General features: G+C 45.4%; 1 protein-coding gene across 1 annotated transcript in view; it reads right to left on the reverse strand.

Moving 5' to 3' along the window:
• Window positions 1-3,391: 3,391 nt before the first annotated feature.
• LOC142004279 (pyroglutamylated RF-amide peptide receptor-like) overlaps window positions 3,392-15,470 on the reverse strand; it is a 72,839-nt gene continuing 60,760 nt past the window's right edge. Inside the window, exons 3-6 of the mRNA XM_074981816.1 lie at window positions 13,489-13,550; window positions 9,690-9,925; window positions 7,475-7,572; window positions 3,392-3,798 (exon numbers count right to left, since the gene is read on the reverse strand). Of these exons, the coding sequence (XP_074837917.1) occupies window positions 3,392-3,798; window positions 7,475-7,572; window positions 9,690-9,925; window positions 13,489-13,550 (803 nt within the window). The remainder of the gene's footprint in view (window positions 3,799-7,474; window positions 7,573-9,689; window positions 9,926-13,488; window positions 13,551-15,470) is intronic.

Raw genomic sequence — 15,470 nt, forward strand, 5'->3', positions numbered from 1 at the left:
GCAGTCGCACTTTACTTGGGTAACTTTTTGGGTACTTTTTCCACCTCTTCTCGAAGGTCCTGGGGACAAAGGGTATGTGTATGCTGACTAAAAGATCTGTAGCTGATGGGGATCAGCTGACTGGGGTCCAGGGCTTGGGGTTCTAAAAGCGCAGCATGGCTATGTGGGCTCAGACTGGAGCCTGGATTCTGAGATGCTGTAATGGGGAAGATGCTTGGAATGCAACCGGAGCTCCCAAGTCACTGTGTTTGTATAGCCCTGCGGCCTGACCCAGTCAGCTGAGTCAGGCCAGCCACAGCTGAGCTACAAGTCTTTTATCACAGCGTGTTTGTACCCTGAATCTTCTCTTTCTCCAGACAACCGGGAGCAGAAGTGCAAACTGGTGATCTGCCTCAAGCTTGGCTTCCCAGGGCCTTCCACCATAGCACGAGCAAGTAGATCTATTTTCCAGGGTGCCAACACAAAGACCAATTAGTGTCACCAGCAGCAGTGTAGTTTTTCAAGCTGCTGACACCAGTCTGGGCTGGGAAAGCCTCTTGAGAGAGGGTAAAACCAGACGCAGGGGTCATGATCAACTCTTTGGCACCCGTCTTGCCCAAACACAAAGAAAAAGAAAGCTTGGCAGTGAACGGAGAATAAAGTCTGTCCTGCAAGCCTAAGATTTAGGTCTCTCAGAAGCACCAGTAAACAGAATACAAAAAATGACTAACCTTAGAGTTAGGTGAGTGCTCTCTTACTTTCTCTATTCATTTTCCTCTTCTACTTTGGTCCCCCACCCTTTGTTCCACTCTCTCTCTTTCTTTTTTTTTTTTTAAACAATACATCCTCATTTTGTTCTGTCTCCATTCTTTTTTGTCACCATTGGTCTTCCTCGAGGTCTGCTTTCACTTGTTGCCGTGCTAATGGCATACAAAACAGGATACACATAAAAATATTCTTGTTGGAAGCTTGCCGTGTAAGACTGTTGTTTTCCTCCTCAGGAGAGCCTCTTAAGCCCCCCATTCACTTTTCTCTTACTGCAGACTCCACTTTTGCTCCCCTTTGGTTCCACAACCTTTTGATTTTTCCTGAAAGAAATGTGAAGACTGATCCTCCACTGGTGTAGCTCCACTGATTCATAAATGCCTTTCCCCAGCCAGTGGTGTGGCCCAGTAACTCCAAACAGCTCTAAAGGCTGTGAGAGTGTGCAGTGAAAGACCAAGGGAGAGGTGATGTGGGAATGGGATCAAGGGACGCTAAGTCACTGTACTGTAATTTGTATAGCAAGAGACAGATTCTTCCAGTTCTCACCTCCCACAACCAGGGACAGATGTGATCAAAAACATTCAGCACCAACTCTACTGAGTAGGGTTCTCTCTCGTTTTCTCCATCCCGGGATAGAATACATTTTGTGTGCACCAAGGCATGCCGGGGTGTGCACCACCAATAGAAACACATGCTGCCCACTGTGGGCTCTCTGCTAATCAGCTGGGTGGCACGTGAATCTCTCTTGGACTGCTGCCCAAATGCTCAGCTGAGGGGAACACTGCCTCCAACTGTGACATTGGATAAATTATACTGACACACCTCTGTAATGTACTCTGAGCTCTACCCAGGAAACAGTCTACATGACGACTGCTCTGAGTCAACACTTTATTCTCCAAACATAACAGACACAGAACCCAGGAAAGCAACTGGCCTAACCAAAAAAGAAAACCTCACCAGTGTGTAGAATTCTGTCAGAAGATAGTCCCATGTAACATTTCCAATGGACGTTTCCCCTTTTCATTAGGAAGAAAAGGTTTTACAACAGTAAGAGACACGGAGGGTAGTGAATTTTCACAGGAAGGAAAATATCTCAACAGACTTCAAACCAATGCAGTAATTACAACATAGCATTGCTAGACAGGTTCTTCATTGACTTTAGAGTGTGCTGGCCAGGACAGCAGTAATATGCACTACAACAGTGGCTTGCCCTATAAAACAGCCTTTTCCTCTTGACATGCAAAGAATGTCTGTGTTTGCTCATAAGCACGATGTGCAGGCAAGTGGGTGATTCCCTGTTATTTCAGAACAACCTCACGGGCATTCAGAATTATGGGTCTGCAACGTGCTTTCATCCCAGTGTCAAACAGGAGTAACTTCACTGAAGTCAATGTCTTAAGTCAAGTCAACTTCACTACAGACTAGCTGAAGAGATAGTCAGGAATTTTTAGCCGAAGAAACTTGCATCCAATCTGAAGCAGTGCCCGGAAAAGAGTTGCATCAGAGGAATCTACCATTTCAAAACATTTGTAAATTGTTTTTTTCAGAATGGTTGGTTTGGACCAGGGATATTTTCATTTTCATGCTCAAAGAGGATCTGTATAGTGCTAGAAAAAAATGATCAACAGAATATTTCAACAGCCCCAAACTGATTAGATTTTTAACAGTTTTGATAGGTGAACATTTTGGAGATTTTGACTTTTTGTCCTTATTTGGATGGAAATGAACTTCAAAAATCTTGAAAACACTCAGTGGCTAGAGCAGTGTTTCCCAAACTCAAAACATTTGCATAACCCCTTTGGGACTTTGGGTATAACCCCTTTCCCAATGACATCTCAGTGCCTATCTCCTGATTTTTCATAATTTATTTTCTGCTGCGTACCCCTTGAAATCCTTTCGCATACCATCAGTGATACACGTATCACACTTTGGGAAACACCAGGCGAGAGAAGCCATCTCCTGCCCAGCTGCAGACATTGGTGGCAGGTCTGTGTGAGAGCTGCCACAGGCTCATGGGATGCAACTCTGTTTGTCAGCTCAGGCAGCTGTTAGCAGCACGGACTCTTGAGCAAAGTCCATGAAAGAGGATCTGTGCACAGAACGTGCTATTTAACTTCCACCCCCATATCTGTGAGTCAGGCCAGAGCAGATGATTCCTACATCGAGGTTTCCATAGTTCATGCATTTTCAGTTTCTAATTTCCTAAGGGGTGTGATCTGATCCAGCTAGGCACAAAGCACCTTCAATGGCTGCTAGAGACAAGCAGCCAAGGGTACTTAGAACCTTATGGGTCCAACCATTCTTAGCTTGATTTCTTCAGAACTGGATGGAACCATGAGCTCAAGAGAGGAGATAAATAAAATAATAATTAAAGAAGGAACATTCCATCTCTCTCCCTCCCCATCCATTTGGTAAACTGGCAGCCTTTTTTCCTCTGAAACCCATCCAGACCTGGTTCCATGTTCCACAGGTTGCATTTGAGATGGAGAGTTGGACGTCTGGAAATTAGAATGGAATATGGAAACCAAGGACTAAACAGAACACTGGAAAAAAATCAAGCATTCACTGGAGCACGTTCTCATTGAACAAGATGCTGCCCCTTATAGCGAAGTTATTTTGGGCCACACGTGTTTGGCATCAATAGCAATCATGCTGACTGTCCATTGGGCAGCACCTCCTTATGGGCACTCGCCAGGGGGTAGGTAACAACCGCCACCGAATGCGCAGACTCCAGCTTTGAAGATGGCACCTGCTCACAGAGTCTCAGCTCCAGGGTCTCTGCACTCAGGTGGCTGTGCAAGCTTCTGCCCTCCTTCCTGACACCAAAGTTTGAGGGGCCCATTTTGGCCCTTTCCAGATGCTGGTTCTCCTGCTTGTCAGCTGGCTCGGGGCTCCAGAAGCAGCAGAAGAGAATAGCCAGGAAGCTCTTCTTGAAGTTCTCATTCATGAAGGTGTAGACCACGGGGTTGTTGAAGGAGTTAAAGAACCCGACGGCCTGCACGATGGCGACAATGATCTTTACAGTGACGTCGTCGTAGCTTTCCTCCAGGTTATCTGGGGAGGAAGGGAATGGATTAGAATAGCTGTTCCGAAACTGCAGGGGAGGACCCCCCAAGTGGGTCCCAACCACATTTTAATGGAATTGTTAGGGTTGGCTTAGATTCCTTGGCGTACCAAAGCCCCAGGCATCAGCCCAGGATGGGGCTTAGGTTACATGCAGAAGTGGGAAAAGTACCCCAAAATTTACTTGAGTAAATGTGCAGCTGATCTGGCGGGGTGGGGGAGAGTGAATACTCAAGTACAAGTCACTGGTGTCCCTCTGGAAAACTACTTGGCCACGTCTATACTCCTCCCCGCCCCCGGAAGGGGCATGGCAATGGGTGCAGTGGAAGATGCACATGAGGCATGGATTAAAATATCTTTCACCTCAGTTGCCTATTCCCACGAGAGCTCACTTCCAGAAGAGCCCCTTCGAGAAGCAACACATGCCATGTAGACGGGGTTCCCTGGGAAGGAAACCTCCCTTCCAGAAGACCCCTTATTCCGCAAACAGAATTTCTGGGGAGTGTTTATGGCAGGACTGTCGAGAGCCCACCTAAGATCTATGCACAGGCCTGCAAATGGGGGTGTGGAGGCAAAAAGAGCTGTTGCCCCCAGGTCCCTTTGGGGCGCTGCTCCAGCTGTCCATGGCTGTGAAGGAGTGGAGGGGTCCCAGTGCTGTCTGGGCAGCGCTGAGAGCTGACTGCTCTGGGTCCTGTCCCTTCTGCTCTTGGCTCCTCCCCTTCCCAGGGTGCAGAGCTGGGCACCCCTCCCATCTTGCCCTGGGGCCCGCAGTGGCTGTCAGCACCACTGCCTGTGCCCTACTGAACTCCTATTCAATCCCTCAAAATACGATTGGTCTGTCTATACGCATAGCGTTAATTTCACCCTTGCTTGTCTCAACAGCATCTTGATCACACAAGGATAATATTATTATAATATTACACTTGGGGAAATTGAAGCAGAGACGTTGCAGAACTTGACCAGGGCTATGTAGTGAATCGGTAGCAGAATCAATGTTAGCATGCAGGAGACTCCTAAGCTTCCACCCTGTATTGCAAGCATAGTTACTGTTACAGGTTGAACCTCTCTAATCTGGAACTCTCTCATCCAGCAACAGACGTAATTCAGAATAATTTTAGTTCGCTGGATGATCACTTATGGGTGTGGCCAAATTTCCCATGATCCCATAGTTTACAACCACGAGTCCTGGCTCTCAGTGTTCTGTGCTGTTATTTAGCTGTAATTTACCCCCTAAACATCTTCTAAGAGCCCAGTACGCAGTGGAATTGTTGGTAATGTGCTAGACAATATTGACCTCCTGTGATTCAGCAAAGTCTCTCATCCGGCACCAGTCAAGTCCCAGGGGTACAAGATGAGAGAAGTTCAACCTGAACAACACCCTCCACCCCACCATCACTGCCTTGCCACCCAAGACTACTGTACCGGAATACATTTTTGCATATGGAGACAGGCTCCCTTTACGAATCTGAATGTCCCTTGTATAACAAAAGCTGTCAGCTGGCATTCTGACCATGCAGGCGTGGTGGTGTGGGAACTGGCTGAGCTGGCAGCATTTTGCAGACCCTTTTGTGCGCACATTGCACTAACCAGTGCAAGACATGCTGTTTGCACTGAGGGAAGGATGCTTTTTTTTTGCTAGCTGAGTCTCTCTTTTATAACATGCAACATGCTAAAGGGAGAGGAAAGCAGAACTCAGCTGCATGCGCTGGAAGACAAGCTTTGCTAATATCACTTCCTCCTCTCCTGGCATAGCTCTGTTGTCTTGAATGAATTTATACCATCTGGCTCATTGTTCTGTGACGGACTGCTTTCACTGACGTGCCAATATGGGCCAAATTCAGCTTTCATTCTTGTCAGCAGAAACCCAAAATAACTCTGCTGATTGCAGGCGGGGAGAGGGTTAACTTTGGATATATAATGGTGAATCTGAGAGTAAAAAGGATCATTCGTTCATCTACTCCATTCAATAATTATGCTGAATTCCTGCTGAGAAGCTAAAATATAAGAGTGAGCTGGTGTACTTGGTCCTTAGCCATGGCAGTGATTTTCTTTTATTTTTAAGAGAGCAAAAAGGTCAGTCTGAAGAGCTCCTTCCTGAAATAACTGATGTTAGACCCAGGCTGTAAAATTTGGATCTGATTTGATAGAAACTAGGACACTGGTAAAACAATTTAGGTTTCAGCCCACCCACAGAGTGCAAGAATATTTGGAATTAGGTTTTCGATTCAAACTCAGGTCTAAACACAAGAAACAATATGGGTCATTCCAAGACAGTGGCAGCCTTTGGCTGCCCTCAAGGGTGTATGCCAGGTGAACACAAAGGGATCAAAACAAAAAGCAGTCAAGTAGCACTTTAAAGACTAGCAAAATAATTTATTAGGTGAGCTTTCGTGGGACGGACCCACTTCTTCAGACCATAGCCAGACCAGAACAGACTCAATATTTTGCTCACCTTTGATTTTTTTTCTGATTTGTCCTCCTTGATTACTGTTTTTGGTTCTCGGTTCCTTAAATATTGAGTCTGTTCTGGTATGGCTATGGTCTGAAGAAGTGAGGTCTGTCCCACGAAAGCTCGCCCAATAAATTATTTTGCGAGTCTTTAAAGTGCTACTTGACTGCTTTTTGTTTTGATAGTGTATAGACTAGCATGGCTCCCTCTCTGTTTCTATTTAACATACAAAGGGATCAATCATTCTACTCAATTCGGTGTTTTCCTTCTGGCCCTACATGGTAACTAAAGTTCAGGACCTTGCAGGATAGTTTCCATTAGGATAAAAAATTGCTACCCCAAGTCAGGTCTACTCTTGGTGTCACCTTGTGTAGCCACAAAAAATGTGCACAAAGTCCTTCCTTCTTGGAAACATTAGCAACAAAGAACAGTTGGCAGTTTCCTTGCTCAGAAATTCCCAAGTCTTCCACTTGAATGGGCTCTGTGCCCAAGAAGGTCTGTCTTGAGGCTTCGTCACCAAACCACATTCACAACTATATCGCCAAGCTTTCGGCTCCAACACAAGCAGTTAGCTACCGCTATCCAGGCCATATGTTTGGAGTCAGGGAGACCCCTCAGTCCACACAGTTTAGCTCTAACCTGGAATGCGGCCTCGATCGAGGCTTCATAAGTGGTTCTTCCCATCCCTCCAGCAGTCATGATTCTATACGTGGACTTGACTGCTGCTTCTCTTGAGCCTAAAGGGATTTTATTCCAGAATAATTAGTTCTCCCTGGAAATGCACTGGAATGAAGTGATTCCAAAATAGAGTGTCCTTCTAGGGAGTTACTCTGAAATAGTTTTTGCAAAGCAGTTTATTCTACAATAGTTAAACTGGTCAGTTTCCGTGGGTACAGCTTGTATGGCTAACATCTCCAATGACTGCAGTACTGCACTTGGTTCTGGGCAATGTGTTATCAGAACGATATGGACAAACAGACGAGAGCTAAGTCCAATAATGGAATAATCAAGGGGCTTAAACAATGAATTTAAGAAGAATGGCTAGAAAAGCTAATTAGCATGGCTGTGAATGGACAAGTCTGCAATGGCAGCAGAGCTACTCTCTCTCAGGGATGTCTCTTACTTCATTTTTATTGGTCACTTGGGGAATTTTAGGCATTCTCTTTCACATCCATACACATCCACAGTCTTTTATCGGCTCAAAGTAGCTCCACTCACTGTATTCAAACAACATGTGAACAACGTGAAAAGGTGCCCAGCATGCAGCGAAGAACAGCACGACAATCACCATCATCATGACAGCTCGTTTCTTCTTCCTAGAGGGAGCCATTTGAGACAGAGAGTGAGAGCTGACAAAGAGACATTTCCAGCAGGAGGCAAGCAGAAATTCAGGCCCAGATCATCACTACTGAGAGAAATAGGCTTGTTGCATTTACTCACTAGGAGGGTAAAAAGCATTCGCTCTAAAACTTTCGCCTGCCTTGGAGAAGGACAAGAGGATGGTGAAAGAAACTGAAAGATGGCAAATAAAGAAGAACAACCTCCCCTCGCAAATGGATAAAAGGAAACATTATTTTCCCACACGGTGCAAAATTAAGCTGTGGAACTCACTGCCACAAGGCCTCTGAAGCAGTTAACAATGGCCACTGTCCGAGTCAGAATTCTGAAGTAGATTGGCCATGGGTCAAATCCTGCTGACGGGAAGAGGTGGAGAGGGCAACTGCCCAGGGCCTGATGATTCAAAGGGCCACCACTGCTACTTTGGCAGTCACCAGAGCCCTGAGCCCTTAAAATTGCTGCTGAAGCTCTGTGCAGCAGGCTATGGAGTCCTGGGCAGTATGCCCTGGATGGTTCTGGGGGGAGCATGATTTGGGCAGTGCGGAGGGGCAGCTGTCCCAGCTCTGCCCCATCTGGGAGTGTGAAGCCCACCTCCTGACCCCTTGCCCAGGTGCTGGGAGACACTATCAGCTACCCTGAATATGGCAAAAATTCTGACCACATCACCATCCCTTTATGATCATTATTCACACCTGCTACGCTTTCAAGCAGCCAATCAGAGGGCAGTTTGTTGGAGCATCCCTGCATATAAGGAGCTGCTCCAGCATAGCTGGTCAGTTCCCATTGTGTTCCACCACCTGAGAAAGAGCAGTGCTGGGTGGGCTACGGGGAGCTAGGGGGCGGCTCCAACATGACACCTGCCAGATTGCTGGCCCTAACACAGAGGCCAGAAAGGTGCAAGAAGTCATAGGGGAAGTGGTCCAGGAAGTAGGGCAGTGAAGGGAGAGAGGAGAAAGGCAGGACAAGGTTGCTGCCGGGACCCCAGAATAGTGGGCAGGTCTGAGTCCCTCCCCTTCCCCTTTGTACCACTTCTAGACATGTACCAGAGTGGCCATTAAGGACTGTAGCTTGTTCTTCAGATGGGGGGCTCAGCTGAGGCTGCAGAGGGCCCACAGTATTGGGTCATGCTGGAGGCGTCATGCTGGAGATTGAAATAATTCCCAGTCCAGCTAGCAGGAAGTACTGTGGTGGTGAGTTCACCCTGTGACAGGCCTTATCAGAATTGCTGACTCTGAAGAGGGCTTCTAGGCTCTGGGTGCTTCCATCTTGAGAGGCTCCAACCTTCTTCTCTACCGCCTTCCCTCTCTTCCTCCAACAGCTCTTTGCTTCTACTTGTGTTTCCCCAGGGGTACCTTATGGTGGATCTGTACCTCACTCGGTAGGTCTCTTGAGAAAGGGTGGGAATGGGAATCTGACCTCGTGAAAGAATCTCACTTGGGTGGTCCAAACTTCAGCCAAAATTCTGCGGAACATTCTTTGGTTGCAGCTTCCCAACAGGCATGGGAGTGAAGAGTCAGGCCTATTCAACAGTTGGAGAGGCTGAACCACAGAAAGGCCTGATCCAGCACTTACCCAAGTCAATAGAAAAGTTCTGATTGACTTCATGGAGTATTGGATCAGTCCTACACTACTTGCCCACGGTTCTACAAACAGGCGTCAGCAAAACAATTAAAAGGACCCATGAGTCTATATGATAAGTCCTTTCTTCTAAGCACTTGGAACATGGCCCACCTTTTCTCACATAGAATCACAGAACACCAGAACTGGAAAACACCTTTGGAGGTCATCGAGTCCAGTCCTCTGCCATCATAGCAGGACCAAGCACCATCTGAACCATCCCTAATAGATGTTTATCTAACCTGCTCTTAAATATCTCCAGTGATGGAGATTCAACAACCTCCTGAGGCAATTTATGCAAGCGTTTAACCACCCTGACAATTAGGAATGTTTTCCCAATGTCCAACCTAAACCTCTCTTGCTGCATTTTAAGCCCATTGCTTCTTGTGTGCATAAGCTGTGATTCTTCTCCTCTGGTCACCCATTAGGACCGATGCCTCTTTGCCTTTTAAATCCAGCAGGAAAGGCTGTTACCCACCTTGTTATTTTAGCCATTTCGTGGCGACTTAGTGTGTTCAGCACAGAAGAGTCTCCGATCCGTTTCTTGATCCACAGCTCGTATCCAATCCTAGAGTAGAGCAACAGCATGGCTGTGAGCGGGACCAGAAACAAGGCCACCAGGATAAAGATTGCATATGCTCGGCGCATCTCAATGCTGTGCCAGGACTCCAAACAGCAGACATGATTGAGGTTATAGAGAAAGTCATATTTCACCTAAGGGGGAAGATGGAGAAAGATACAATTTCAGAGATTTATAAGAGATCCACCACAGAGGGAAGGCAGAGAAAATAAAAATCCAATGTGAACAAGAGTGACACAACACTGATAATAAATAAATAAAGGAGGAAATGAATCAAATACAGGTTAAATCTCTCAAGTCCAGCACCCTGGGGATCTGGCTAGTGCCAAATGGGAGAATTTGCTGGACCACAGGAGGTCAGTATCGTCAAGCAGCACTACCAACACTTTCACTGGTTACTGGGCTCACAGAAGACATTTAGGGTAAATTACAGCTAAATAACAGCACAGAACACTGAGAGCCAGGACTGGTGGCTGGAAACAAACTTTATGCGATGACAGGAAAGTGGGCCACACCCATGTTAAATGGACATCTGGCTCACTACAATCATGCCAGAGTACGGATGTTGCCCGATGCAGGAGTTCTGCATTAGAGAGGTTCAACCTGTACAAAAGTAACAAAAGGCCAGGAAGGGAGGTATGTCAGGGACTCCATGTAGTCAGCTAAGGACTTTGCTATTTTGATGGATTTGATGAGGAAGATGCTCAGCTATCATGTTGATGGGCAGCAGTAAGAAACCCCGGCCTTGGTGGATAGGTAGATGGAACAACTCCGTCAAAGTTGAACCTAAACCAGAAACATCAAGATTTAAAACATGGATTTTTTTGGGTTTTTTTATGTTTTCTATGTTTTTGTTTTTTCTATAATATCCTTTTACATAGGAACTGCCATATGGGGACAGCCCAATAGCCTAGTATCATTTCTCAGGCAGTGACCAGTATTAGAGCTTCACGGGGAATATACAGGGGTAGGTGAGTAGTAGAAATCCACCCTTATCTTCTCCTCCTGGTTTCTGGCAAGTAACAGAGAGAAAGCCGTGCTAGTCTATACACTATCAAAACAAAATGCAGTCAAGTAGCACTTTAATTTCTTAGGTGAGCTTTTGTGAGACAGACCAGTCTGAAGAAGTGGGTCTGTCCCACGGAAGCTCACCTAATAAATTATTTTGTTAGTCTTTAAACTGCTACTTGACTGCTTTTTGTTTTGATGGTTTCTGACAACTAGAAGTTTATGGTCTCCTGGAGGTTATATCCCTGACCATGATGGCTGATAGCCATTGATGGAGTCAAGTATCAGAGAAGTAGCCATGTTAGTCTGTATCTTCAAGAACAACAGGAAATCCTGTGGCACTTTATACAATAGCAGATATTTTGGAGCATAGACTTTGGTGGGCAAAGACCCACTTTGTCAGATCTCATGCATGTCTTTGCCCACCAAAGCTTATGCTCCAAAAAATCTTTTAGTCTATAAGGTGCCACAGGACTTCTTGTTGTTATTGATGGAGTCATCATCCCTTACCTTGTCCAATTCTTTTCTGAACAAAGTCATGCTTTTTTTCCCAACACACTGTCCCCTGGGTGTGAGTTCCACAAGTTAACTGTGCATTATGTGAAGAAGTGTTTCTTGTGCAATTATATCTCCATTTTAGTCTCTGATGGAAGCTACAGTCAGACTAGGGTGGAAGCCTTCATCCAGAAGTCCGGAGAAATTGTGTCCTGCTGTGAAATCTCCTTGTATTCAATCACAGAGGTTTGCTTTGGCAGATAAATCTTGTTAAGATTAATTTAATCGAGTAACACTAGTTCTTGTGTTTACATGAAGGATTAAACAACATTTCCCTATTCATTTTCTCTGCACCATTCATGATTTTATAGACCTTTATCTTCCCTCCCCTACATTGTTACATTGTTGCCTTCTTTCTGAGCTGAGCAGCCTCAATTTTTTTAGCTCCTCCTCATACAGAAACCCTTCCACACCCTTGATCATCTTGGCTGCCCTTCTCTGAAACTTTTCCATTCATCCCAATGGTTAATCACACTCCCTGTTAAAATTACTTGCCTTAGTTCTAATTTGAATTTGTTTGCGTTTAGCTGTCAGCCATTGATCCTTGTTTTAATGTATGCCATTCTCTGCTAAAGAACCATAAAGCATTGGTACTTATATGCTGTAATATGCTCTTAAGCTTGTTCATAAACTTAACAGATAGAGCACCTTAAGTTTACTACTGGACAATTTTTTTGTTTTTGTTTTTTATCCTTTAGCCCTTGAATCATTTTCAGGGCCAAATGGTTTGCTCAAAGTCATAAGAAGAATCAGAGAATAGCCCCAGGAATCTTGCTTCCCCGGTCTTCCCTGATTTTTAATGTTATCTACTTTGGGCAAAGGGGGCAGTTGTCTCAGAACCTGGTGATTCTAAGAGATCCAGGGCTCCTGGCTGCTGCTAATTGGTGTGGGAGCACCACACAGGGGAATGCATGGCGCTCTGAGCCCTGTGGGGGAGCCAGTGCTGCAGTCTGGGTGGTGCTGAGAACTGGCTGTCCTCATCCTGCCCCATCCAGATGAAGCCCCACCCCTTCTGGGGGCAGAGCCGGTTCCCCACACCTTGGACCAGAGCCCATGGTGGCTGTTGGTCTTGCGGTATATACCCTGCACGCCACCTCTCGAATACACCAACAGCTTAGTTCTGCCTGCTCCCTCCTTAATTTTGCATACATACCACACCTTGGAAGTTTCTGCTACAGATTTCTGTTGCGGTTTTACAGTTCTTTCTGCTGCAGAATTATAGTTAGATAGAACTCAGCCAGGCCTGGAACTTTGGTATATTTTGATGACAATGTAAAGTCAAAATTGAATGGCATGGTTTATTACTTAGGATTCTGCCTCACAAATTGATGTGTCTTGGCTGAAGAAGTCCCTAATTGCTAGGATACCCTGTTTCTAAAGAGGCCGCGGGAACAATGCAAAATGCAGCAGCGAAACTGATTTTGCAGACGAGATGGGAGTTAATCACATATTTTATGTCAATCCTGGTTTCTGTCAGCAAAGGCAGTGGGCGGAAAATGTAATGCTTGTTTTTAAATAAGGGGACTGACAGCAAGGTATTTAAATAAGTGTTTGGCTCTGTGAAATTAATTTTCCTAGCACAAACAAGGTGGGCAAAGTGTTATCTTTTATTGGAAAAACTTGTTGATGAAAGAGAGATGTTTTGGAGCACACACAAAGTTAACCTCCAAGCACACACAAAGCTAAGCTCCAAGCAGGTACTTCAATTGCTGTGTAATTAGTTTACACTTGTAAAGCACTTTGAAGATGCAAAAAGTGGTCAGTGCTAGGCAATGTTAAAACAGTCTTGGCCAGCTCATTAGTTTCTGTACATTGGCATCAGCGTGAAGCAGAGGATGCCTTCAGGGTGACCATCCATCCTGTTTTGGCTTGGACAGCCCTGGATTTTGTGCACCAGGAAGGCATCCCAATTTATTTTAACAAAGAGGCAAAGTACCCATATTCACGCGGGGGGAGTGACTGCTGCACAGGTTCTCGCAGCAGCCAGGAGCCAGACTGGTATGGCTGCTGTCCAGCTCCCCACCGCTCATGGGAACCAAGAGCCAGACCAGGCCGGTTGATGCCCGGCTCCCCACAGCTGGGCAACAGTTTTCAGATGAGCATTCTCTTCCATGAATGGGGGACTAGCATTTACCTCCAGAGTCTGAACATACAGCATGGGTGACCCCACAGTGACTGCAATGGTCCAGACGAATCCTGTTTGAAACAAAGGAAAAAAGGAAGAATTAACTCTGTCAATTATGGCCATCACTTTCCAACATTTATCTCCAGGCATTGGTCGGTATTTACATTTGCCCAGTGAATGGGCTAGAATGAACCCGTAGAGGATCTAGATTTCTAATAACTGAGAAATTGTGAATCAAGATGAATCTAGATGTTTTTCACTGTATTGATTATATCTAACTTCAGGGCTCACTTAGTCTTTCTGCCTCTGCAGAGAATTCCTCGTTTGTTGCCAAGGTGAATCAGTCACAGATGAAGAAGTGAATATCTAGCTTTATATTTTTCCTGCTCTAAAATGAAAGTTCTTCCCATCTACTGATCTAATCAGCTCCAGATGTTATTCACTTATAAATCAAATTTTTAGGGTAAGGAAATTGTTCTAAACTCATAAGCACACAATGCTGTCATCCAGCCTCCCTTCTTCATGCTCGGTAATGTCTTACCTTGCACTAATTTAAATAGTTTTTCTATACGTCAGTTCCATTAGTTAGTGTGCACAAAGGAGATGAATAATTCCTCAGTATAAGAATATAGGCTGAAATTCACCTCTCTGCAGAGGGTCTCACGGCACTTATGTACTCAAAATAGGGTTCAAATGGGAGGTAAGTGATAGAGAGCCCTCTGCATAGGGGTGAATTCCAGGTGTAATGAATTTTGGTTATGGGGAAAGTCACTATGTTTATAAATATCATCTATGCCAGGGTCAACAACCTTTCTGAGGTGGAGAGCTGAAATTCGACCTTTTGATCTCTTTGTACAGTCTGAGTGCTGGTGATACTTTCTAAAGTCACTAATAGTGCTTACAACAGCTTCATTAACAAACTAATTAAGATGCAGAGCTTTACCGGTTAGGTGGCGGATGGTGGCATTAGCTGTTTTTTTGTTAATCTACTGGCAACATGGCTTTGAGCAAGCTCCTGGCTGCACAGAGGAGGACAGTCTGGGCTGAGTTCCTGCCTCATGTGCCGCTGAAAATTGGCTTGTGTACCCCCCGTGGCACCCAGGCTGGAGGCTGCTGACACTGATCTAGACCATTGGAGAAGCTCTATGTCATGGACCAATTTGCCCAATAGCTTGGATACCTTTTTTAAAAAGTGCAGTGGTTTCACAGTCCATGTTACTCAACTTTGTATTGTTTCATCTGTACAATATTCCATATCTTCACATTGGGAGACAGCTGTAAGGATGTGACAAAATGTTTAAGTAAGCCAATCAAAGCCTTTTCATTGCCCTCAGTGGATAAAATCTTTGCTGTAAACACTCTGGGTCAATTGCCCCCACTGTAAAACCGTTAAAGAAAAGTCATCACACTGTGGAGCTGGAGGTAAAAAGAAAGGAGCCTGCCTGGCTCACTCGGGTCTCCTTGCAGCTGTTTGTGAGAGTGTGTATTTCTGAGACCCCAACAGCTTATTTTAGTTCCAGAACACTGGATGATGTTTTCATTTCAGAGGGATTTAAGAGCTCACAAAGTTCTCCATCTCTCATCCTTGGTCTTGTACTTAATATTATTTGGTTTTTCCAAACAATAGCCTGAAGCTTGCATAGGTCCAGATGTGGGTAGTACAGACTCTGTTTTCCTTGGACAATGACCTTTTTCCTGTGCACAGAGCTAGCAAGAGGATTATGCAGCCTGAAGTCCAACTCAAGCCCTGTTTTCAGGTCTGCCCTAGTGCACAGACTTATGTACGCTAGCCCTCTGTGCAGGGCTGCATTTCACCATGAGAAGGAGATGCAAAACTCCATGAGCATGCAAGAAGTCCTGGACAGACAAACTCTTGCTATAGGGAACCCTACCCTGCCCTGCTGAAGGGAGCTTTGCCATTCGTTTCAGAAGGGGCAGGATCATGCATTGTATAAAGCCCAACTGCTGAATGCCACGCCACGAGATAACTG

This window comes from Carettochelys insculpta, chromosome 31, assembly GCF_033958435.1.
Source record: "Carettochelys insculpta isolate YL-2023 chromosome 31, ASM3395843v1, whole genome shotgun sequence".
Classification (NCBI taxonomy): Eukaryota; Metazoa; Chordata; order Testudines; family Carettochelyidae; genus Carettochelys; species Carettochelys insculpta.